Source organism: Gopherus flavomarginatus, chromosome 5, assembly GCF_025201925.1.
Source record: "Gopherus flavomarginatus isolate rGopFla2 chromosome 5, rGopFla2.mat.asm, whole genome shotgun sequence".
In the NCBI taxonomy this organism is placed as follows: domain Eukaryota; kingdom Metazoa; phylum Chordata; order Testudines; family Testudinidae; genus Gopherus; species Gopherus flavomarginatus.
The window spans coordinates 133,454,968-133,480,385 of NC_066621.1; the positions used below are offsets into that span (position 1 = coordinate 133,454,968).

Below are 25,418 nucleotides of genomic sequence, written 5' to 3' on the forward strand. Positions count from 1 at the left end.
GAAGTTAATATGAACATTCATGTGAGTAAAGTTTATATTTGCCTAAGTGCTTGTAGGATCAGGGCCTTATATTTTCAATACTTCTGTTTTATCTACAGAAGTTTAGAAAATTCAAACAGAATACCCTACCAGTAGTGGTATTTTCTTTTTAAAAACAGCATTATAATTTAATTCACTGTAAATTTTAATCTAAAATTTCAATAGCATAAATTTTCAAATTAGTTTTACAAAGCAAGCATCAACCTGATTTAAAATCGATAATTTTTTTAAGTTACTTTTTTTTAGTTTCAAAATGAGGAGGCTACAATACACAGAGCAAAAAGATAATGGGTAGCAACAGGACTTTTCACAAAAACAAAGCAATTCTCTCAGGAATTACTGCAATACATAGAATTCAAGCTGTATCTAAGATACACTGCACCTTGTTTAAGAAACAGACAACACTGTATTGTCTGTACTTTTGAAAGCAATTTAAATGAGATCACCAAATGATTTATCATAGCTTCTTTTACATTTTGCTTCGGTAGAAGTTGTGAGTAGGGCATGAAAATGGTCAACATGCCTGTCTACCAAAGGCAGAGGGGAGGGATAGCTCAGTGATTTGAGCATTGGCCTGCTAAAACCAGGGTTGTGAGTTCAGTCCTTGAGGGGGCCACTTAGAGATCTGGGGCAAAAATCAGTACTTGGTCCTGCTAGTGAAGGCAGAGGGCTGAACTCAGTGACCTTTCAGGGTCCTTTCCAGTTCTGAGATAGGTATATCTCCATATATTATTAATTTAAAATAAGACCCCCTACCCATAAGCATATTGGGACAAATTCTGCACTCAGTTATGAGTGTGCAACTCCCCTGATATGTATGCACTTGTGAACACAGCAAATCTGCCCATGGTGTTTAGACATGCATTTCCATGCATTCCACAATGTATTCTCAGCACTCCAGGACCTTGCTGGTTAAAGAAAAGATGTTCTAACAAGGATTATTGGTTATCTTTAAATGCAGATAATTTAAAATAAAATTAGCAAAATTAAACATAGCCCAAACCAATTATTTTTCTTTAAAACTCTCAAAACTTTTGCAGTAGGCAAAAACCAAAAACATAGCTAATTGACTGTGTCCAGGTAGTTAAAGAATATAAAACTACAGCTAACCTTAGCTCCAGGAAGTACTTCATGTTGTTTTAATGTAAGGCTCAACTTCATTTTACCAATCAGCCTACTAATCTGCACAGGGTCAGAAGGAGCAACTTCTGGCAAGTTTCTGGTTAACTGTGGATGTGGCTCATATACAATTTTTGGGTTCCAGCTAGGGGAAAGCTTTGGTTCCACTGCCTTTAAAATGCAAGGGGAAAAAGAGGTGATTAGCATGCATCACAGTATGGGTCACAAAGTATACATATACAAGTCTGATAAACCTACACTACATCTAAATAACAAACAGTTTCACATAAAAGCAAATTTGGCATCTGTATTAAACATATTTACTAGCAAATTTTAAATAAACAGGTGTTGAATGGCACTCAGAATCTTAAAGCATCAGGAAGCGATGGAATTTTTCTTTGAATAGTAAATTATGGAGAGAAGTCTCTCTCCACAGATTAAGGTTGCTCTTCAGACCTCACCATCTCCACTCTTACATAATATAAGTGTTTGACAAAAAATTTACAAGGGTTGCTGGGCTCAGAAGTTTGAGAACCACTAATGTAAATGAGTTAAGAGTACAATGAGCTACCTAAACATTGTTCCAATAAGAGGTTTGAGTCCTTTATACTTCAATATTAGGCTTATATGTATGTTACAATACATTTTATCCTTCATCAACTCTACATATTTATATGATTTATTTATTTTTTTACCAACTGTGTAGCTGAACACATGGGAGAGGACTTTGCTGATGCTGGAAACTCATCCCAGAAGAGAGAAACACCTGAGAGCTGAAGTAACTTGTGAGCAAAGGCTGTGGGCTGATGTACATTAATTCCAGAGCATTCATCAGCAGTTTCATCACAGTACATAGTTCTGGGAGACAAAAGCAGGGAAATAAGCATGGTAGGGATGGCATGCACACTTTTACCTTCTACTGTGTCATTTACCCTACAGTTCATGTTTATATATGCTTTCTCTACATAGATTATTTACAAGGACATTGACTGATGTGAAAGGAGAAACCACCACTTTTTGCAAATGGGTGGAAATCTCGAGGTTCTTGCAGGACACTCTTACTAACAGTTGCGCTGTATGTTTGAAGTCAATGTGTCCTAATATGAGATCCTACTATTTACTGTTTAATCTTATCTCAAAGTGAAGAAGTTTGCCCTATATTACTGTTTTTGTTTGTTTACATTAAGACATCTGTAACTGCGTTCCAGTCTCATGACTAAAGTATGGTTTTGGAATGGATAAATCTACAACGTATGTATTTTATATAGTCTTAAAGCACTACTTGGATGGAACGCTTTCCTTTATGTCAGTCATTTCTGCTTAATAAATTAACAGAACTTAAGTTATGCCTAGGACATGTCCAAAATTCACCCTTCTAAATTTTCTGAAATGAAATATTATCTATTAAAACACCGCTAAATTGTAAAAATAGAAGAACAGTAGAAATTTTAAGAGATATAATTTACAATGAGAACACACATATAATTTCATCTTAACTAAAATAACTCAAACAGTATCACTCTATTATAACACTTAAATTAGACGTTCTCTCTTCAAATAGTTTGTGTAAGGGTAGCTTTTAATGTACAGGGGACTTTTAAGAGGGGAGGGGTGGAGTGCAGGGGTTCGGATAGACATGTTTACTGACAAGTTCTCTCTTGAACTGAACTCAGGAACTGCAACAATAATTTTTTTGTTATTTGTTTAAGAACAAACTATAATTCATCCAAATTTTTGTGTATGTAAAAACATTATTTTGAAGTGATTTTAATATTCTGCAACATACTTTTTTTTCATCATGGCACCAACTAAAATGAACTTATTAGTCAAATAAGCTAAATAAATACCTTAAGAACATCTACAATTCACAAGTTTCAATTATTTATACAATTTGCTTTACACTGTATGTGGGTTCTTCTAGCAGGTCATGAAAAAGCTAGAATTCTGCTGATCTGGTATATTAGTACTTTTGCAGGATTAAGGCTTCTTTCCTAAATATAAAATTGTGAGGTCAGGTTTTCAAAAGTGCTCAGCATCCACAACTGGGGCCAGATTTTCTAAAGGATTAAGCTCCAATTCAGTCACCTAAATGGAGTGGCCCAATTTAACATTGAGAGTTATTGGGTGTTGACCATTTAAGAAAATCTAGTCACTCATTTAGGGCATTTCCACGGAAAAACGAACAAACAAACACACACACACGCACACACACCCTGCAGCAGCAAGTCTCGGAGCCCAGGTCAACTGATTCAGGTTCACAGTGCTCACGTGCAGTGTTAAATATTGCAGTATAGATATTTGGGCTTGGGCTGAAGCCCTAGGTTCTGAGACACTCCCCCCTCGCTGGGTTTCAGAACCTAAGCTCCAACCCAAGCCTGAAATCTACAGTGGTATTTTTAACCCTGAAGCACAAGTCTGAAAATTCACTTAAGGCCTCAAAAGTTAACCGCATGCATGATTTGGACTTCAGAGCTATACTATGTGAGGGGATGTGTGCCTGTGTGTAAATCTGTGGATATAAAGATAAGAGCCATCCAGTTTCTATTTTTTTTTTTTTAGGTTGATTTTAAGCAACACTTACTTCTCAATTCGGATTTCAAGTGCAGACCCACTTTTAGAATTTTCCAGCACATGTTCAATTCTCAAAACAGTATCTAAAAAGGTAACTTTCACTCTTCTTAGAACTGAAGCGAGGAAACCAGAAGACAATACAGTTACACCATGACCATTTTAAATCAATAAGACACACTGATGACTTAATATATAAATAAAAAGATCAATTCTTCTTTGTTGACAGAAAGCTAATATTTATTTCATTAGGACTATAAATAACTTCCAATATAAGATCATAATTCCAAATGAGAATCTAGTTTTCTATCAGTAAGTCTTAGCTTCTTCCAGCTGGACATTCAAAAATGTAAAGCAATCTGAAAAAGATGCAGTTTTGGCATCTAGTGCTGCCCTATGCTAAGTCTGATTCTTCAAATAAAAACATGAACTGTACAGAAGACTGTTCTATCAGGTTTTTCCTCCTAGAGCTACTAACAGCAATGCTGGTCCAACTGTCACATGATGTGCTAAACCAGAACTGCCAGAACCAAGACATTCTGTCAGTCAGTCCTGTCAATGAAAGGAATTATCCAAATTTATACTGGTATGATTGAGAGAATTTGGCTCTAATGAAGAGCTGAATCAGCACACAGCAGGAACAGTTTTTTGGGGTTGGTTGTTTTTTTTTTTTTTTACTACTGTGGTTTTACTTCCTGGCTCTCTCCTTCTGTTTTAACTGTTAGAAGGTAGAGTCACTGATAAAAAGTTGAGAGAGAAGAGAAGCAGTTGCAAGGGAGCTCTCATTTTGTAATATCACAACATGGTGTAGACTAACATAATGTAACTTAAGATGTTAACTCACAAGGTGCATAGTAAAGTCATACCTGTTTCAATAGTTTCTGCAAACTTCTCAAGCCCTTCGAAAGGTTGAGACCCTTCTCCTTGTTCATCTGTCAGTTTTTGGCTAAGACATTCTTTTGCAAGTTGCATACTACTGGTCATAAAACTTGACCAATACATAGGCTCTGAACCAGATGCTGTAGAATAAGACAAAATTCTTAAATACAAAAACCAACAAAAACAAAGCAAACAAATGATATGTTCTGTATATCTAGACAAAGGTCTGGTGTACACAGAAGCTGCACCAGTTTAACTAAAAGTCCAATTTTAAACCAGTAGTTAAAGTGGTGCAAACCCCTGCATAGACACACACAAATCAATTTAAAAATGGGTTCTTTTTTTTTTTTAGCTTCTGTTGGTAAGTTTATAGGTACAAGATAAATCAATACAACCAGTTTTAAACCAGTGTAAGTGGGATCACAGAAGGTTTGAAACTGGTTGAACTAAATCAGTTTTTAAAACAGATTTTTAATTACACTGGTGTGACTTCTGTAGGTAAGACTAGGCATAGATAAGGCCTAAGAAAAAATGTTGTTCTTTAAATGGAATTAGCTTCCTTAAGGTAGCTGTAACTGAAGATGACTTCCGGGTATTAGGGAAGAGCACCAATTATTAGTTTGGTCGCTACCATAATGTAAAACATACTAGACTCTGTCCACATCTATAGGAAGACCATCTCTACCTTGAGACAGCTAACCAGATTTGAAACATCACTTAACCACTCAGTCCCCATCTAGCCTAGGATTTAAGGTGTGATTTTAGCACATTAGCTAGTACATGCTAATAGCATGTTTAAAAAGTCTAGCTAGACTAGGCACAGTGCCCTCAACATGTGCTAAACAGGTCAAGTTAAACACTAAGGGGGAGCCTCGAATTTGACTCGATCAGTTTAGCATGTGTTAAAAGCAATGTATCTCATCTACACTAGACTTTTTAAATGTGCTAACATCACATCTTTAAATCCTAGTCTAGACAAGGCCTTAGACACTGTTTGACACCTTTACAATCATGTTTGTTGATAGAGGTCAATCCTAGGTCTACTAGCTGCCAGATAACACAATTGATGGTCATCTCTAACAGCGAACTTGATAATACTCTGACGTTTGCTCATATTAAAAGTGTAGTGTAGACAAGGCACATCAATTAATTAGAGGTAAAAGCTCCACTGTAGACAAGCCCCAACTGAGGCTAATACAACAATAAAGATACTAAACTGCATTCATGTTAGCACCTCGTGGTGTTTCAGATGTGATTATATACCTCAAGGTAGCTAGCTCTGTTTTTAAAAAATCCCTACACTAGGTATTAATCTTGCGGCTGCAGCTGCTTGGTGACAATATTTCTTTCTTACATGCTCCATTTTTAAACAATTTGTGACAGCAAAGGACAACCATACATTCGTGCAAAAAAGTAAAATAAAGCTCATTGACAACTGGGGAGAGGAAAAGCATGACTAGTGAAAAATTCCTTCCTGAACCCCATGAAAACAGTGATCAGCTATTTATAAGTAAAGAGCTAGTACAAAGAACTAATTAATAATGTATTACTTTTCACATTCTCATTCATATTATTAGACTCCAGCACCAAACTGAAGGCCATTCCTCCTATTTATTATTGCCTATTATTACCATTCTTTTTAAGATAATATCTTAGATGGACATTAGCAAGTAAAATTAGCCTAAGATTTAAGTTCAATTATAATAAATTAGAATGAAACATAGACCAACAAAAATATATGCGATTTTAAAAGAAATCTATTCAAATAGGGCAATGGTTCTTAACCAGGGGCATGTGTACCCTGGGCGTACACATACGTCATCCAGCGGGTACATTAACTCATCTAGATAGTTGCTTAGTTTTTCAATAGGCTACATAAAAAGCACTAGTGAAGTCAGTACAAACTAAAATTTCATACTGATAATGACTTGTTTTTATGGTTCTATATACTATACACTGAAATGTAAATACAATATTTATATTTAAATTGATGTATTTTATAATTATATGGTAAAAATGAGAAAGTATGCAATTTTTCAGTAATAGTATGCTGTGACACTTTTGCATTTTTGTCTGATTTTGTAAGCAAGTATTTTTTAAGTGAATGAAACCTAGGGGTACATAAGACAAATCAGACTTCTGAAATGGGGACAGTAGTCTGGAAAATTGAGAGCCACTGTACTAGGGCACAGCACCAAAGGGCTGGTCTACGTGAACACTTAGCACACAGCAAGCTCGGGAGTAAATCTATCCCGCACTAGGTAACCATGAATTAAGTGTCCTCGCAGACTCTGCTGTCGAGCGTTAAAAACTCCCTAATGCACACTAATTCATTCCAATTTCAAAGCAGGACAGATCAAACCCACTAGGGAACCTTTAGTGCACAGTAGCAGGGGCCACATGAACTGTAAGCATGTAGCAAATTACAGTGGAGTAGATTTACACTCAGCTAGTTGCAAACTAAGTGTGTGTGGTAGCCACCAAAATGTGCTTTGTATGCTGGCAGGCCAGATGCCAGGCATTAGAATCATAGAATCTCAGGGTTGGAAGGGACCTCAGGAGGTCATCTAGTCCAATCCCTTGCTCAAAGCAGGACCAGTTCCCAACTAAATCATCCCAGCCAGGGCTTTGTCAAGCCTGACCTTAAAAACCTCTAAGGAAGGAGAGGTTTCAGAGTAGCAGCCGTGTTAGTCTGTATCCACAAAAAGAACAGGAGTACTTGTGGCACCTTAGAGACTAACAAATTTATTTCAGCATGAGCTTTCGTGAGCTACAGCTCACTTCTTCGGATGCACAGAATGGAACACACAGACAGGAGATATTTATACATACAGAGACCATGAAAAGGTGGAAGTATGCATACTAACAGGAAGAGTCTAATCAATTGGGATAAGATATCATCAGCAGGAGAAAAAAAACTTTTGAAGTGATAATTAAGATGACCTATAGAATGTGTGAGGAGAACTTAACATAGGGAAATCGATTCAACTAGTGTAATGACCCAACCATTCCCAGTCTCTGTTTAAGTTTGAGTTAATTGTATCTAATTTGCATATTAATTCGAGTTCAGCAGTCTCTCTTTGGAGTCTGTTTTTGAAGTTTTTTTGTTGCAAAATTGCCACCTTCAAGTCTGTCACTGAGTGGTTAGAGAGGTTGAAATGTTCTCCCACTGGTTTTTGAATGTTAGGGACTGTCCGGTCTGGCCAATGTACATGCTGGCACCTGATGGCATATATCACGTTGGTAGATGTGCAGGTGAATGAGTCCCTGATGGCGTGGCTGATGTGATTAGGTCCTATGATGGTGTCACTTGAATAGATATGTAGACAGAGCTGGCATCGGGCTTTGTTGCAAGGATAGGTTCTTCGGTTAGTGTTTATGTTGTATGGTGTGCGGTTGCTGGTAAGTATTTGCTTCAGGTTGGGAGGTTGTCTATAAGTGAGGACTGGCCTGTCTCCCAAGATCTGTGAGAGTGAGGGATCATCTTTAAGGATAGGTTGTAGATCTCTGATGATGCGCTTGACAGGTTTTAGTTGGGGGCTGTAGGTGATGGCTAGTGACGTTCTGCTATTTTCTTTGTTGGGGCTGTCCTGTAGGAGGTGGCTTCTGGGTACTCTTCTGGCTCTGTCAATCTGTTTTTTCATTTCAGCAGGTGGGTACTGTAGTTTTAAGAATGCTTGATAGAGATCTGGTAGGTTTTTCATCTCTGTCTGAGGGATTGGAGCAAATACGGTTGTATCTTAGATCCTGACTGTAGACAATGGATCGTGTGGTGCATCCTGGATGGAAACTGGAGGCATATAGATAAGTATAGTGGTCAGTGGGTTTCCGGTATAGGGTGGTGTTTATGTGACCATCACTTATTAGCACAGTAGTGTCTAGGAAATGGACCACTTGTGTGGACTGGTCTAGGCTGAGGTTGATGGTGGGATGGAAATTGTTAAAATCACGGTGGAATTCCTCGAGGGCTTCTTTTCCATGAGTCCAGATGATGAAGATGTCATCAATGTAGCGCAAGTAGAGTAGGGGCGTTAGGGAATGAGAGCTAAGGAAGCATTGTTCTAAGTCAGCCATAAAGATGTTGGCATATTGTGGGGCCATGCGGGTACCCATAGCAGTGCTGCTGACTTGAAGGTATATATTGTCCCTAAATGTGAAATAGTTGTGGGTGAGGACAAAGTCACAAAGTTTAGCCACCAGGTTAGCCATGATATTATTGGGGATACTATTCCTGATGGCTTGTAGTCCATCTTTGTGTGGAATGTTGGTGTACAGGGCTTCCACATCCATAGTGGCCAGGATGGTGTTTTCTGGAAGATTACCGATGGATTGTAGTTTCCTCAGGAAGTCAGTGGTGTCTCAAAGATAGCTGGGAGTGCTGGTAGCACAGGGCCTGAGGAGAGAGTCCACATAGCCAGACAATCCTGCTGTTAAGGTGCCAATGCTTGAGATGATGGGGCATCCAGGATTTCCAGGTTTATGGATCTTGGGTAGCAAACAGAATACACCTGGTCGGGGTTCTAAGCATGTGTCTGTACAGATCTGTTCCTGTGCTCAGGGAGTTTTTTGAGCAGATGGTGTAGTTTCTTTTGGTAATCATCAGTGGGATCAGAAGGTAATGGCCTGCAGAATGTGGAGTTACAGAGCTGCCTAGCAGCCTCTTGTTCATATTCCAACCTATTCATGATGATGACAACACCTCCTTTGTCACTCTTTTTGATTATGATGTCAGAGTTGTTCTTGAGGCTGTTGATGGCATTGTGTTCAGCACGGCTTAGGTTATGGTGGGGGATTCCACCACCTCCCTAGGTAACCAATTCCAGTGCTTCACAACTCTCTGAGTGAAAAAAGTTTTTCTAATAGCCAACCTAAACCTCCTCCTCTGCAACTTGAGACCATTACTCCTTGTTCTGTCATCAGGCACCACTAAGAACAGTCTAGATCCATCCTCTTTGGAACCCCCTTTCAGGTAGTTGAAAGCAGCTATCAAATCCCCCCTCATCCTTCTCTTCTGCAGACTAAACAATCGCAGTTCCCTCAGCCTCTCCTCATAAATCATGTGCTCAAGCCCCTTAATCATTTTTGTTGCCCTTTGCTGGACTCTTTCCAATTTTTCCACATCCTTCTTACAGTGTGGGGCCCAAAACTGGACATAGTACTCCAGATAAGGCCTCACCAATGTCGAACAGAGGGGAATGATCACATCCCTCGATCTGCTGGCAATCCCTCTACTTATACAGCCCAAAATGATGTTAGCCTTCTTGGCAACAAGGGCACACTGTTGACTCATTTCCAGCTTCTCGTCCACTGTAACCCCCACCTCCTTTTCTGCAGAACTGCTTCCTAGCCATTCGGTCCCTAGTCTGTAACAGTGCATGGGATTCTTCCTTCTTAAGTGCAGGACTCTACACTTGTCCTTGTTGAACCTCATCAGGTTTCTTTTGGCCCAGTTCTCTAATTTGTCCAGGTCCCTCTGTACCCTATCCCTACCCTCCAGCGTAACTACTACTCCTCCAAGTTAAGTGTCATCTGCAAACTTGCTGACAGTGCAGTCCACGCCATTCTCCAGATCATTAATGAAGATATTGAACAAAACCGGCCCCAGGATCGACCCTTGGGGCACGCCACTTGAAACCGGCTGCCAACTAGACATGGAGCCGTTGATCACTACTCACTGAGCCTGACGATCTAGCCAGCTTTCTATCCACCTTATAGTCTTATTAGCAAAGAAATGACAATCCTGGGGAAACCAGAACAAGTCACTTGCACGTTAGTTTTGCTCAAAACAGGTATTAGTCTTATCAGAATGTATTTTGTGTGTTTAGACTATGAAATACTTGTAAATTGCTATATGCATTAATCTTATTTGCAATGTCTGTATTCCATGCTATAAGAAAATATGTTAAGTTTTGCTTTATAACTTTGAATATGCTTTTGCTCTGAACTTGTGAATTCAGGCATGGGAATTGTCCAGCTGCCTTCTGGGTCCACTCTGAAAAACACTTAGAATTGGCAGATCACTACAACTCTGTCACTCTAAGGGTTTAGATGCTAACTTATTTGTGTGTATATGTTTGCTCACTCTAACCTGTAAACAATTCATTTCTGTTTCTTAGTTAATAAATCTTGAGTTTATTACAGGATTGGCTACAGGCTGTGTCTTTGGTGTAAAATCTACAGTGTCAATTGATCCAGGTAGGTGACTGGTCTCGTGGGACTGGAATCCACCTAAATGTGGTGTGATTTTTGGTGTAAGTGACTATTTATCCACTTATTAAGTCCAGTTTGCCTGGGGTGCAAGATAGACTGGAGAGTCTAAGGGGCCTGTCTGTGACTCCATGGTAAGACGGTTATAGATATCCAGGAATTCACATTTGTTACTGACTTGGTGAAATTTAATTATAGATCACAGTTTGGGGTGTTTGCCCTGAGGTAAGCACTTATGGTCGTGAGCCACTCTAGACAGCATGACAGTGCTTATACGCAAAGAGCCTGAAAGAACGCTGTAGCAGGATGGCTCACCTCTTTAAGGTTTGGAGGCCAGGGGACAGCCAACCCTAGTTACTAAGGAGGCATATCTGAGCAAGGATCAGCTGATTCTCCTAAAGAGAAGCAAGAAGTTGTAGAGAAGGGATTCTCAGGGAGACCAAAAGGTAGAGTACAGAAGCTGCTGGGAGCAAATAGACTCCAGTAGAGAAAGTTGGGGAGTGATATTATAGGCAAGAAAGGCCTGGGAGTGACCTGATAAGGGGTAAACAAATGGACTTGCAAACTTTATTTTGAATGTTTGCTAACTTAAACCAGAACCCAAGAAGGGGTGAAAATGGATACAAGGGTTTGTGAAAAGAACAGGAGTACTTGTGGCACCTTAGAGACTAACAAATTTATTTGAGCATAAGCCTTCATGGGCTTTGTGAGTTACTGAAGACCCATGAAGGGGGAAACTGAAGGGGAGTGGGGAGCCTACTTGCACGGCCACCCAGAGGCCTCAAGAGAACATATGTCACCCAATGACAAACCCATGGGAAACAGTATCACTATCTCTCCTCATAATAAGTTCATGCCATTGCAGCATCCTCCAGCCATGAGCAGTAATCAGTTCCCATCCAGTCAAGTTCAGCTATCTACTCAAACTGGCCAGTAGGAGCTACTGTATAATCAATAACTAATAAAGCACTCTCTTCCATCCACAATTTAAAGGGCCACCTATACAATACAGCTTGCCCAAATAGCACAAATGAAACAAAATACAAACTTGTGGTCCTCACATGGTAGCATACCACATTACGGGTAGATCAGTCCCAATTAAGGTCTCTAGAGAATTTTCCTATGCCTTAAAAATAAGCAGAAGCAAAAATATGGGAGCATGGCTGTTTGACTATAAAATGTTAGGGACTAAACAGACACTTATGAGGAAACATTTCTTTATTAGTTTCTAAAATTACATCTATGTAAATGTGGAAGCAAAGACACAGAAGTTCAAAATATTAAAGAATTAAATGAAGTAAACTGCTGACATATTGAACAATACTTGGTAATAATTGTATTCTCTTCTTCTAAGATAGATATGCTAAACAAATAGTGCCCAGGAACAAATTTTTATCCTGTACATGTAATGTTATAAGAAAAATTAAATAAAAAACAGAACCAGTTGAAGCAAAACTGACAGTACAATCTCAAACATTTGAACATTAGAATTCACCTAATTTATCAATGTAAAACACTGAGCCAAATAAGATAATGCAGTAAACCTACCAAGACGAGGCCTTGGCCTGAAGATCATCTCTAATCCTTTCACTTCTAGTGCACAGTTATCCTGTAGCAATGACCCCCATGGAACAGACAGAGAAATTGACTGGATAAACCCGTCAGTGACTTCCAGGGGTGCATCTGCTGATTCCAGAATCTCATTAAGACACTAAAAGTAGAGAATCCAAAATTATGCGCCTATTAACAGAAGCAAAACATTTAAGATATGTTAAAAGGAATTAAATTAATATATTTAAAAAGCTGGAAGATATACTCTACTTTGGTTCTGTCAATGATGCATGTTAAATAACACTAAACTTTTAATCTAATACAGTCCCCGCTGTGGTTTTTCTTATGATCTATACTACTGAACTGTTCACATAAATTTCCATATGTTGCTAACAGAAATATTATAGTACCAAAGCTTAAAGTGTTACCACAAAAATAAAAATTAATTACAGTTATAGGAAAGGCCAGAATAGTAAATGGATAAAAACAGTTTGTTCATTGTGACAGGAATCTTTGAATAGGACACAAACCAAACAACTAAATTTGATGTAACGCTCATTGTATACTTGTCTGACTGTGAAAACTGAGCCAAAAAGATTTATTTCTATTATACTGCATGTAAAGAGTCTCACTGACTTTAACAAGAGTTGAATCAGACCCTGAAACAGTTCTGGAAAGAAACAATTTGATTTATCATATGGATATGACTGATTATAGTTCAGTGCAGTTAAACATGTTTCTCTAATAAAAAAATAATGCAGTAACTGTAGACATCAATCAACAATGCAAAATGTTTTAAGCAGCAGAAGTATCAGCAGAAAAATATTAATGCACATTAGTTAAAACTTGTTGCTACCACAAAAATGAGCTATACATTCAAACTGTGGTATTTCACATGTATTTGAGTGATGTGTATGGACATTTCTATATACGAATATTATTAAAATCTAGCATATCAAAACAAATTTTGAATAAGTCTGGCCTCAGATCTCTTTTAACAAACTACATATAGGGAAACAGAAAGGAAAATTTATTATAATCTTTCCAACTATTTTAAGCAAACTATAAGAAAAAATACAAGTGTATGTTTATTACAGTTAAATGGCATTAATAAAAAGATAAACAGCTGTTTAGCAAGTGAACGATTAAAAAGTATTTAAAATAAAATTGCAAAATTCCACACATCTACACCAACTGCTGGCTTGATCCTACATCACTGAGGAATTTCCACTAGAGTCAATGAAAATTCAGGACATGGAAAGGCTTTGCAGGGTTAACATCAGAAGAACCAGAGAAATCAATTATTAAGCATATTTATCTATTCCATCACAAATATTGTGGGCTAAATTCTGACCTGCATTAGACATTGCAACCCTCTTGAGGTCAAAGGAGTTGAACGAGTAAAGTGGAGGCCAGAACTTGTCCCTCTATATACTGTAAACACCAAGACAATGGTGTATATATTATGTACGTTAAAATATTTTAAAAAGTTAAATGAAACTAGTAGATGAAAAACAAACAGTTCAAAACAGAACAAAAATGAGAAAATAATTAAGGTTAAAACTACAGCCTCCTTAAGGACATGTAGACAGCAGGTTTAAAGTCACTTGAAAAAAAAAAGCAGCTTTAGCACTTCCGCAACACCAGTTTTTGCATTCTTTCTGTCATGCATGAGTGAGCCATATCTAAAGAGCATTAGCTACTCACTAATTTATAGGCCAGAAAATACTGCCCAGAAAAAAAAATATTTCTCCAAACTGGAAAACGAACATTATATGCAAATTTTACTAACTTTCTTTAGTACAACAAGCACTTTACTAAATTGCAAGGGTTTGTAATGTTTATCTTTCAAGTCTAGTGAAACTAGCAAAGGTTGTTTTAATATTCACTAGCGGGCACTGAAATCTTATTAAAACAAAGTCTGCCCACCTATTACACAAAAACAGCTGCCCCACGGGACTAAATAAATAAATTAATATTTTGCATTCACAGAATGTCTTTTATCTAGGGCATCTGAAAAGTCCTTTACATAAAACACTTACAACACTCCTACCATAATATCTATTTTACAGAATAAGACCCCAAGTCTGCAAACACTAACATGCATGCTTAACTTTACTATTAGCAAAGTTTAGTGGTAGTTTACTAGTAGCAAAGTTAAGCACACATGTTTACAGGATTGAAGGCTTAAACAAACAAACCAAGGCCTACAACCCAGATTTCAAATAAAAGAATTCTGGAATCATAGCATCACATTGAAGCCCATGAGACTGACCCATGGCCTTCCTCGCTGGTGAAGGACAGTTAAGAATTCTGAGGCCACATATTTACAGATCTCAACAACTCCCTTGAAGAGAGAAGCTTACGACCTTTGTAACAACAAAAAAAGGCATATTCGGATCTGTAATTTGACATATTATACCACCTAATGTCTAATTTCCCATTCCTGAGCAAAGTGATTGAATAGCTTGCAAAACATCAACTCCAAGAACACCAGACCTCTACTACTATTTTGGAACCTGTTCAGCTGGACTTTATATCAGAATATGGTACAGAAACAATTTATGTTTTGTTGGTAGTTGGGCAGTCTGTTCATAGCCATGGACAGCTAGCAAACAGTCATATTCATGCTACTACATCTCCCTAGTATTTCACAGTCAGTCACAAGATATTTGTGACTTGCCTTAGAGTCCATTCAGAGTTATGCAGAGTTACATTAATTAAGATGGCTCCCGATTTACCTCAGACTAGACCTAGATAGCTCTGACCGGCAAGCTCCTATGCCTTCCAAACTCTCACCTATGGCATTCCACAGTCCTTTATCCTCTCCTCCACCTAACTCAACATTTGTATAAATACATATTAAAAGATTGACTCTATGCTAACACCATCCAAAGTTACATCTCCATCATAAAAAGTGCAAAAAAGGACAAACTACCTATCCTAGTGTCTCAAAGAAATCAGCAAATGGATGAAGACCAGGTGACTAAATCCTAACACAGGGAAAACAAATGATGCTATTGAAAAGAGGAAAGTGTCATAGAATAATAGAATATCAGGGTTAGAAGGGACCTCAGGATGTCATCTAATCCAACTCCCTGCTCAAAGCAGGACCAATCTCCAACTAAATCATCCCAGCTAGGGCTTTGTCAAGCCTGACCTTAAAAACCTCTAAGGAAGGAGATTCCACCACCTCCCTAGGGAACCCATTCCAGTGCTTCACCACCCTCCTAGTGAAAAAGTTTTTCCTACTATCCAACCTAAGCCTCTCCCACTGCAACTTGAGACCACCACTCCTTGTTCTGTCATCTGCTACCACTGAGAACAGTCTAGATCCATCCTCTTTGGAACCCCCTTTCAGTTAATTGAAAGCAGCTATCAAATCCCCTCTCATTCTTCTCTTCTGCAGACTAAACAATCGCAGTTCCCTCAGCCTCTCCTTGTAAGACATGTGATTCAGCCTCCTAATCATTTTTGTTGCCCTCCACTGGACTCTTTCCAATTTTTCCACATCCTTCTTGTAGTGTGGGACCCAAAACTGGACATAGTACTCCAGGGGAGGCCTTATCAATGTTGAATAAAGGGGTTATGATCACGTCCTTAGATCTGCTGGCAATGCCCCTACTTATACAGCCCAAAATGCTGTTAGCCTTCTTGGCAATAAGGGCACATTGTTAACTCATATCCAGTTTCCTGTCCACTGTAACATCTATGTCCTTCTCTGTAGAACTGCTGCCTAGCCATTAGGTTCCTAGTCTGTAGCAATGCATGGGATTCTTCCAACCTAAGTGCAGGACTCTGCACTTGTCCTTGTTGAACCTCATCAGATTTCTTTTGGCCCAATCCTCTAATTTGTCTAGGTCCCTATCCCTACCCTCCCAGTTTAATGTTATCTGCAAACTTGCTGAGGGTGCAGTCCATGCCATTCTCCAGATCATTAATGAAGATATTGAACAAAACCAGCTCTAGGACCGACCTCTGGGGCACTCCGCTTGATACCAGCTGCCATCTAGACATGAAGCCACTGATCACTCATGGAATGCCACTGAGCCTGACGATCTAGCCAGCTTTCTATCCACCTTGTTCAGTGAAGGTGGATAGAAAACAATGAATTTGTTTGTTCAGTGAAGAATTGACATCCTTTCAGTCAAGCCACATATAGTCAAAATGATGCTCAGCCTTAAAATCCTCACTGATAATGGAGACCCAGATGTCAACAGCTCCTAGAAATACCTCCTTTTTCTGACAGCTGGCCAAGAGACTGCCAAATATTAATAGATACAGACCCAGCCATAAAGATTCATGTTGTTGTGACTGCCAGGCTGGATTACTGCAAAAGTATATCTGGGAATGAATATGCAAGGCCTGAAAAAAATCAATTTGGTTCAGAATGTGGCAGTCCATGAGCTAAACAACACCAGCAGAGCAAGATCCTCCCACTCCCATTGCTTCTGTTATTGACTCACAACCAAATACTGGATCCATTTCTAGGCCAAGGAGCTATTTATTAAAGCTCTCAGTGGTCTGGGTTTGAGCTACCACTTCCCTCTCCACTACCAGGTCCTTCCATGACAGTAGAGCTTCCTTTATGGAGCTGTCCATAAAGCCACAAACGAGTTGGAGATGGAGCATTTTTATCAATCAGCCCACTGAAAGATGGATCTCCCTTCCAAAGAACTGATTGACCAGCCATGCTCAAGATTCTTCTCTTTGCCTTTGCTTTCAAACAACATTTTAAAAAGCACCCAAACCCCACTCAGTGTGACTGCACATGGGGAGGGCAGGAATACCAACTGCATCAAACTGCCTATTTATTTTATTGCAAGGTGTTCAGACACTATGGTGACAAGTACAATAGTTCCCTAGATAAAATATTAGATTTGACTCTTATTTTTAAAGCAAAAATGTTATTTAAAAATAAAACAGGTAGCACCCGAGGGAGGGGCTTGAGGCTGATCCCTCAGGAGCAGCAGGGACAGCACCTCTCTTACCCATTTATCCAGAGGGACCTGCGCCAGAGAGCCGGTGCCCTGGTACAGATCCAGGCTGAGCTGCTCCAGACTGAGCTTCTCCTGCAGGAAGTGGCCCAGGTACCTCTGCAGCAGGTACCTGCAGGCCCTTTTCTTGATGGACTCTGAGAAAGGCCAAGGCATGGTGGCGGGTGGTTGTCACTAGGCTGGAGCTGCTGGGCTAGAAAGAGGGGGCTAATCAGCTGGGGAGATGGGGGGCGGGGAGCTGCCGGGCTCGAGTCAGCTCTGCTAGGGAAAGGGCTCCCTACGGTCCCCCCACTCGCATCCCGTGGGGCCGGACCCCGCACCCTCACGGGGAGAAAGCAGTGACAGGTAGCTCCATTCTCACTGAGCCGTCGCCGCCATCTTCTCGGCGCCCTGGGATGTGGGGAGGTGGGCGGCTGGTGACTTCGGGGCTCCACCGTGGGGGCGCGCGCGCGCTCTGCCACCTGGCTTCGATCCCCTCAGCGGACCCGCCTCCTCCTACGCGCCTCTACTCTCCCCCTGACACCAGAACCGAGCGACAGTGACGCCAGCTGACGTTCCAGCGGAAGTGAAGTCACAGAGAGGGGGCGGAAGTGAAGGGGCGGGCATGAGGCGGAATCGGCGTGGGTGGCTGGTCAGCAGCAAAGCTCCTTCTCCGCGGCTGTAGAAGACGGGCTGGAGGCGCGTTTGTGGCGGACGGGTGACGGGGTTGGTGGCGGGAAGGGTCCTGGCCTACGGCACGGGGGAGTAGCGGAAGAGACGGCAGCTTTGGGGCCCGGCCCGCCGCTGCGTTAGGGTTTTTTCCCCGTATTAGGCTCAGGGTGGAGCTAACGAGGCTTCGCTGCCCGATTCTCCTGCGCGCCGTGCGGCTGTCACCGTGGTGACTGCGCTCCAGGCCCTCCTCCAGGGAGTGGCGGGGCTGACTGCTGCGAGCTGCTCTTCCGGGACCGGCCCCTTCTCGTCTCTGCCTCCAGCCCCAGAGAGTTACCAGGGGTAGCGGGGTCGTTCTCGAGCCTGAGGTGCCTTGTGGCACTGGACGTGCACGGGTGGTCCCAAGCCCTCTCGACTGTGGTGTGTTGCGGTGCTCTGGGAGCTCCCTGCCCCGAGGACAGAATGGGGCTTGCAAAGGGATTCTGCGTTGCTTTTCGTCTTGCATGACTTGCATCTTAGGACTAACGCAGAAAACGTGTCCGTGTGTTCAGCCTTTTTGTGTGTCAACCCATGCTACTTACCTTTGTATTAACAAATAGATACAGAGACAGGCTGAACGAATTGACTTTCATTACAGGCAAACAGCCAGGTTTAATAAACAGCTCCCTTAAATATTAGTGACGTTCACTTTCGCTCCAAGAGTTTAAGCTTTCCTTTGACTCAGTAACTTCCCTCTTCCTCTCTCTCTTCCCCTTCCTGCACCAGCTGATGCAGACTCAATTCTTGACTCATTGGGGACCAGCAGATGAGTTGTTTTGGTTTGACTCATAATAGGTTATTGTATAGCAATGTCAGTTGCTTGTGTATTAAGAACACTGCATACTGTGCTTATAAAATATAGATGTGTGTATTCTCACTTTAATACCATATCTGTTTATTCACAGAACTTTGAGTTTGTTAGGCTGAAACATTGTGGTTAATACCCTGTCTTTTGAGACTCCCCCAATAAAAAAAAAAAAAATCCTGGCTGGTCTGCAAGTAGGCCTACAGGGCCCATACATTCAATGTCATGCAAAAACAAAGGAAGATATCTTGAAATAGTTCTTTCTGTTGGAAAAAATCTATTGTTTTATACCATTGATCTTGCATAATAAGCATTTGTGGCCATATAAAATTGAATATGGTGTTTCTGTACACAGAATGGAGACTGATTACAATCCCATGGAGTTGTCCAGTAACGCAGGGTTTGAAGAAGATTCTGAATATAAGGACATTGAAGGAACAGATGTGAAGGATATGAGACTAGAGGCAGAAGCTGTTGTGAATGATGTTCTGTTTGCTGTCAGCAACATGTTTGTCTCAAAAAATCTTCCATGTGCAGAGGACGTGGCATTTATCAATGTGGAGACAAGGGAGAGAAACAGATATTGCCTGGAACTCACAGAAGCAGGACTTAGGGTAACTTGTTTATCCTTTATAAAGCTTCTTTGTTTACAATAAATATTAATTGAAAGATATCTAGTAAAAATTTTCAGTTGTCATCAAAGCAGCATAGGCTCTTTATTGAATACTTTCTAAACTCTATTTCATACTTCAAAATTCAGCTTTTTAGGGAACTACTAGTATGCCATTTCAATTAAACCCAAAAGGGGAGGATTTTACACACTTGTGTTGCCAAAGTGCATCTTACATGCATGGAAAAATGTTAAATTAGAACTGATGCAATGACCACTATTTGAAGTAAAGCTCTGTATGTTGTAATAGTGTTTATGCCCTGCATAACTGGGGTATAGTATACAATTTTTATTTTTCTGTGCATGGTTTTATCTTGATTCTGTGTTTCACTAACACAGGCTGATAACAGTAACTGGTGCTAAAGTTAAGCATTATATAAAGATAAGAAATTTTGGAACTTTTAAAAAAAATTCTGACAAATTGGTACAACCCTGGAAACTAAGAACTGAGGCTTGTGGTATCCTTAACATGTGCTCTTAGCGAAAGTAAAGGGTATATTTTTGGCACTCTGTTTAACGAAGTGAGGTAATGCCCATCCTCATCTGTTTTTCTCCAATGCCTTTAGTCTAATAACTCATAATCTAGGTTAACTCTGTTGTAAGCAGAAACATCTACGGAATGATAAAGACAGAAGTAGATAATTGAAATGTTTGGTGTTACAAGTGACTTTTTTTTTTTAAAGTGTAGTTCTTTAATCTTCTAGTCCACAGTTGTCTGAGAAAAGTGCACTACAATTGCAGAAGGCTTTTAAAAAAGTAGATTATGATATAGTATTGTGCCCACATCAGACTACATTTTATAAAACAGACTACTGTAATCTTTACCTTGTCTATGTCTATAAGAAACTAACTATTGATTTCTATGCATGCATCTCCCTTTCATACTGTTTGAATTGCTTGTGCAAATACTTGTGTGGTGAAATGAGAACTTCCAGCCAAATTCAAAAGTAAGCCTCATATTTAATGTCTTTGGTGCTCTTGATTTTATGAGAAAAGAATATTGGAAACTCCTTTAGATGGTGATGAATTGTTACTAACGTCTTGAATAGGGAAGATGAAGTATAGGCTTTATTGAACCAACTTCTCTTGGTAAAAGACAAGCTTTCAACCTTACACAGAGCTCTTCTCTTCTTCAGGGCTTGTCTGCACTTGAAGTGCTACAGTGGCACCGCTGTACCGCTATAGGGTTTCAAGTGTAGACACTACCTATGTTGATGGGAGGGGTTCTCCATCAACGTAAGTGATCCACTTCTCTGAGAGGTTGTAATTAGGTTGACAGAAGAATCCTTCTGTCAACCTAGTAGTTTCTACATCGGGGTTAGGTCAGCTTAACTACATTTTTCATATCCCTGAGCGACATACATTTGTCAACCTAACTTTTTAGTGTAGACTAGGCCTGAGTGTCAGTTAAGTACACTTGACCTTGAATGGTCTCCTATGTGTTAACTACTTATGCCAGACGGTCTGTTCCATCTTGTATTTAACTGTGACACTGAGTACCTTTTGAGATCTGAAGGGGAGCTTTGTGTAAGCTCAAAAGCTTGTCTCTCTTTCACCACAAAAGATATTACTTCACCCACCTTGTCTCTGATATCCTGGGACCAACATGATTACAACAATACTACAAATATATAGGTTTGTCGTGTCTGGAAATCCTTCTGTGTAGTGTACTAATGTGACTAATTTTGTGATTGTTATGGTTCCCATGATGAAATGACTAACCACAAAAAAATTAACTGTTGATCTCTTTGCAACAGGTGGTGGGTTATGCTTTTGACCAGGCTGATGATGGCTTACAAACTGCGTATCATGAGACTGTCTACTCTTTATTGGACTCTCTTAGCCCAGCCTATCGTGAAGCTTTTGGAAATGCACTGCTACAGAGACTGGAAGCTTTGAAAAGGGATGAGCAATCATGATTCAGTCTGCAGGAACAAGCACATGTTGGGGAATGATTAATGATCGTGGGAATTCTTAGTATGAGTTACTGAGATCTTGCTTTCAGATATAGCCAAAAACATACATCAAGCTTCATTTCTTGCCTAAACATCTAGGTTCCTTACAATAGTACTGACTTGTAAAATAACAGTGTTGCTATGGCTCTGCTTTGTCCACAAGGCTACTTTAAGCTATCTTGGTGGACTATAGAAGTAGTCTATGTGTCTTCTTAATGTGTCTATCTGTAAATTTTAACTCTGCTCCTTAAAACCAAATTTTAACTACTTGCTGTAGCTAAATTAATGGGAACTACTTTAGTCCACTTAGAGGATATCTTTTTCAGCTCAATTTTTTTTGTATGCAAACCTGAAAACTCTGCTTCATTCACAAAATATGCACCTCACAATATCATTTGAACATTGCTTACTCTGGGCTTGTCTGTACTTAAAATACTCCAGAGGTGACAGCTAAGCTGCCGGAAGAATTCTTCCATTGATCTAGCGTTGTCTACATGTGGACTTAGGTCAGCTTTAGTGCGCTACTCCAGGGTGTAGATTTTTTCCATAGCCCTGACCAACATAGTTAAATTGAACTGATTTCTAGTTTAGACCAGATCTTAGTGTCCTTGTTGAGTTAAAAGCAATGTTCAGTATTATTCAACGTACCCTTGTCTGCAGCAACCAGTAAACAAAAGATAACCGTTGGCATATGAATGTATCATCTAAATTTGCAAACGAGCTAAGCACAGAACTAAAGTAGGAAGAACAGGTGACATTTTTTTCTTAAATATAGATCATACTAATATAACTTTAGGAGGCCGAGGAAGACATTTTAGCCTGTTTACTATTCTAAACGTTTGTTTACATGATGTACAGAATATACTCAAGTATTTTTGCTTCACGGTCTTTACTTTTTACAGTGCAGTGCTTAGGTATTCCTGTAAGGCTGCCCTCTTCCTCAATTGTACAGTGTCCTGTCCTAAAGAACAGTAAGTATATAATGTCAATGCAGTGTATTGGTTTGAAACCAAGGCTGTAGGAAACATTCAGAGATTGATTTTGAATTGGGAGACAGTTATGTATTTTCTATTTTATAAAAAAATACAAAGCTCTTTATAAATTTATTGTGCTACTTTTAAGTTTTCAAATGTGTGGAAGAGACTTTTTGAAAAGTATTCAGTTGGTTTAAAGCACCAGTACTATTGAACTAACATTATATGATCAAACACTTTTTTTTGCATTCTTATACCATTCAATATTTATGCATCCTTGTTTACGTAATTCTGCCTTTATTCTCCCATGTTTCATGCTAGAAACAAAGTAAATGTGAATCCAAAGAGAGGGCTAGATCATCAGCTGTTGTAAACAAACATCCACTGACATCAACAGAGCTAGACTAATTGACACCAGCTGAGGATCAGTTGCATTAATTTGTGGGACCAGTTAACAAGTTGAGCATTTATTATAGTTTTGTGGCAATGATGCTGTAATTATGACTGAGAGAAGGCACATACAGTCAAAGCTTCTGTTTTCAAGTGTAATGTTTTTGTTTTATTATCTTCTTAGGTTGAAACATTTCATGTTACTCTTCTGTCCTAAAGTTTAATATATATTTTGGTTAAAAGTATTTTCATGCTCTAAGAAAATTGTTCAACTCCTCCCCCTCACCCTCCAGTTTTGTGGCATGTGCTTTAATCCTCTATGAGGAAAATGTACTTTGCCAAACTTATATCTGCACCTGTTATTTCAATGACTAGACACTTTGAATAAATGCAAGACTTATGTATGATGTATGATTATTCTTCTCTCCCAAAATAAATTGAAAATGTATACCATATCTTTCTAAACTTGCAAGTCTCAGACACATAAGTCAGGTAAATACATGGCAGCTTAAACAATACTTTTGGCTGCAGTATACAAATATATAAGAGCATTTAAAATTGGCATGTTGAATAGTAATACAGATCAATGTAAAAAAGGGATGGCGATTAAGTACTTAAGAAACATTAGTGAACAACTTTAAGGGTAGCTATTACATTTATAATAACTCTTCTCTTAACTTTAATATGCCTGTGGCTGACAAGGAATATTCTGAAGCACTTAAAGCTTTACAACAGAAATTAAGAAGCCTTTAACAGAAGGCATAAGGGGAAGGCTGTGTAAGCCACAGTTCTCTCTTGCTTCCCTAGAAATAATTGACTACACTATAACTTGAAAATGAAAAGGGATTCCAGTCATGCACTTAGTGGGGTTGGGTATGCTTGTAATATGTGGGAATGCTCTTAAATAGTTTTACTAGAACATACTGCTTGTGTGAAAAGGCTCAATTGAAATTCCAATTAACAGTAAACCTTTTAATTGCAATTCCTTACTTGGTTGCTTTATATCACATACCTGTCTGAATCCTTGGTCCTGTGCTGCTGGGCATCTGAGAAAGCCATAGATCTGTGAAAGGATATGTCTTTCATAAGGCTGAGAATGGATAGGCTTTCAATTACATAAAAATGGGAAGGGACAGCAAAACACAACCTTTGACAGTATGAAAAGTCTCAAAGATTAGCACTGTTTAATCACTTCGTATTCTCTTAATAAGAGCCTGCTCTAAGGATGTCGGGTAACATTTTGAAGAATGGAGTTGACCTCAATTCTGCCAAAGATTTTGTGTCATGCTGAAGAAAGTGCTATGTATTTAGAGCTCTGAATTGGGGACATATCAGGAAGAGAGCCTGCTCCACTTCAGAGTACTGTTGGAATGCAAATGTAAAATAGGATAAGATGAATTCATCTTTGTTTAAACAACAGTATCAGTCTTTATCTGCTATTGCTGACTATCACTGTGCTTATATCTCCTGCATGATCTAAAAATTACTACGTGTACCTCAAGGTTGTCTTTCAGGTATTAGCTTGCATATTATACTAAAAAAAGCAAATACTAAATGCTTTTTTAAACACTATTTCTCAAGATTCAGCTGTAACCACCTAATAAGATCAATGGAATTTGTATGCTAAAGCTCATATCATACATTAACAGTGCAGTCAAGTGTTTGCATTGTTTAAGTTATGTATGTACCGTATCACTTTGTTTAGCTCAGCAAACGAAACTGCAACAAGGTCCGATGCTGTTCTCATTGTAAAACTGCATTATATTAAAAAGTACAGGGGTTAGTGCTGGGACATTGATCGTTCTTAAAAAAATGGCTGTCTCTATAGCAACTTTTTGCTATAAATTGAAGACGGCTCAGTTGAAAGTGGGAAGCATAGATCAGCATTTATGTTGCATTCCCCCTCAGTACCTTGTCCGAGCTCAGAAAGCTAATGATCCAACCAGCAGACTAAATTTGGTGATGAATCCTGGTCACATGCCACCTGAGGCACGTGCATGTGCCAAGAAGTTTGGAAGTGACAAAGAGAGACCTGGATGTATTGGTTGTTCACAGGAGAACTATGAGCTGCAGCTGTAAAAAAGGCTAATGCACTTAGCATGCTTTAGGTGAGGTATTTCCAGTAGAGATAGGGAAGTGATGGTACCATTACACAAGATAGGGGTGAGATGTCCTCTGGAATACTGTGTGCAATTCTGTTCTCCAATGTTTCAGAAAGATTAATTCAGACTGGAACAGGTACAGAGAAGAGCTACTGTGATGATGTGAGGAATGGAAAACCTACCTTATGAAAGGAGACTCAAAGAGCTTAGCTTGTTTAGCCCAACCAAAAGAAATCTGAGGGGTGAGATGATAGGGGTTAATTAATATAAATGCTCAATATGTTCTTGTTTCTTCTTAAAGTGTTAGTACGTACATACAGTGATAACAATTGCTCAGTGGTGCATGAAGGTGCAGGTCATGCACTATAGAGAATGTGAACTATGAACAAATCAACAACTGTAAAATGTCTCTCTTGAACATACATATTTATGATTTTAAGGTTGAAGGGACCTCAAGCCGTTGCATAGACCATCC

General features: G+C 39.4%; 2 protein-coding genes across 8 annotated transcripts in view; one reads left to right on the plus strand and one right to left on the minus strand.

Moving 5' to 3' along the window:
• The window catches only part of ATG2B (autophagy related 2B), a 102,628-nt gene extending 84,722 nt beyond the window's left edge, over nucleotides 1-17,906 (minus strand). For 4 of the 5 annotated variants that reach the window (XM_050954435.1, XM_050954436.1, XM_050954433.1 and 1 more), the window contains exons 1-6: nucleotides 17,355-17,906; nucleotides 12,361-12,523; nucleotides 4,593-4,745; nucleotides 3,740-3,842; nucleotides 1,854-2,016; nucleotides 1,150-1,329 (exon numbers count right to left, since the gene is read on the minus strand). In XM_050954435.1, coding sequence (XP_050810392.1) covers nucleotides 1,150-1,329; nucleotides 1,854-2,016; nucleotides 3,740-3,842; nucleotides 4,593-4,745; nucleotides 12,361-12,523; nucleotides 17,355-17,516 — 924 coding nt within the window. In that variant the 5' untranslated portion in view covers nucleotides 17,517-17,906. The remainder of the gene's footprint in view (nucleotides 1-1,149; nucleotides 1,330-1,853; nucleotides 2,017-3,739; nucleotides 3,843-4,592; nucleotides 4,746-12,360; nucleotides 12,524-17,354) is intronic. The other variant, XM_050954437.1, reaches the window with a different exon arrangement.
• Nucleotides 17,907-17,945: 39 nt separating this feature from the next.
• On the plus strand, nucleotides 17,946-21,671 carry GSKIP (GSK3B interacting protein). 3 transcript variants are annotated; one of them, XM_050954499.1, is made up of 3 exons: nucleotides 17,946-18,038; nucleotides 19,208-19,466; nucleotides 21,280-21,671. In XM_050954499.1, exons 2-3 carry the CDS (start codon nucleotides 19,209-19,211, stop codon nucleotides 21,439-21,441), a joined length of 420 nt encoding a protein of 139 aa, XP_050810456.1. In that variant the 5' UTR covers nucleotides 17,946-18,038; nucleotide 19,208; the 3' UTR covers nucleotides 21,442-21,671. The 3 variants fall into 3 exon arrangements, with proteins under 3 accessions (XP_050810456.1, XP_050810457.1, XP_050810454.1); XM_050954500.1 differs by lacking the exon at nucleotides 17,946-18,038 and adding an exon at nucleotides 18,081-18,350; XM_050954497.1 differs by lacking the exon at nucleotides 17,946-18,038 and having other exon boundaries at nucleotides 18,081-19,466.
• The last annotated feature ends 3,747 nt before the right edge of the window (nucleotides 21,672-25,418 follow it).

What these genes read in the sequence shown, in the direction of transcription:
- GSKIP (XM_050954499.1), top strand. Translation starts at nt 19,209, where the DNA reads ATGGAGACTGATTACAATCCCATGGAGTTGTCCAGTAACGCAGGGTTT. An exon ending in TCACAGAAGCAGGACTTAGG is followed by an intron (nt 19,467 to 21,279) that starts GTAACTTGTTTA and finishes TCTTTGCAACAG; the next exon opens with GTGGTGGGTTATGCTTTTGA.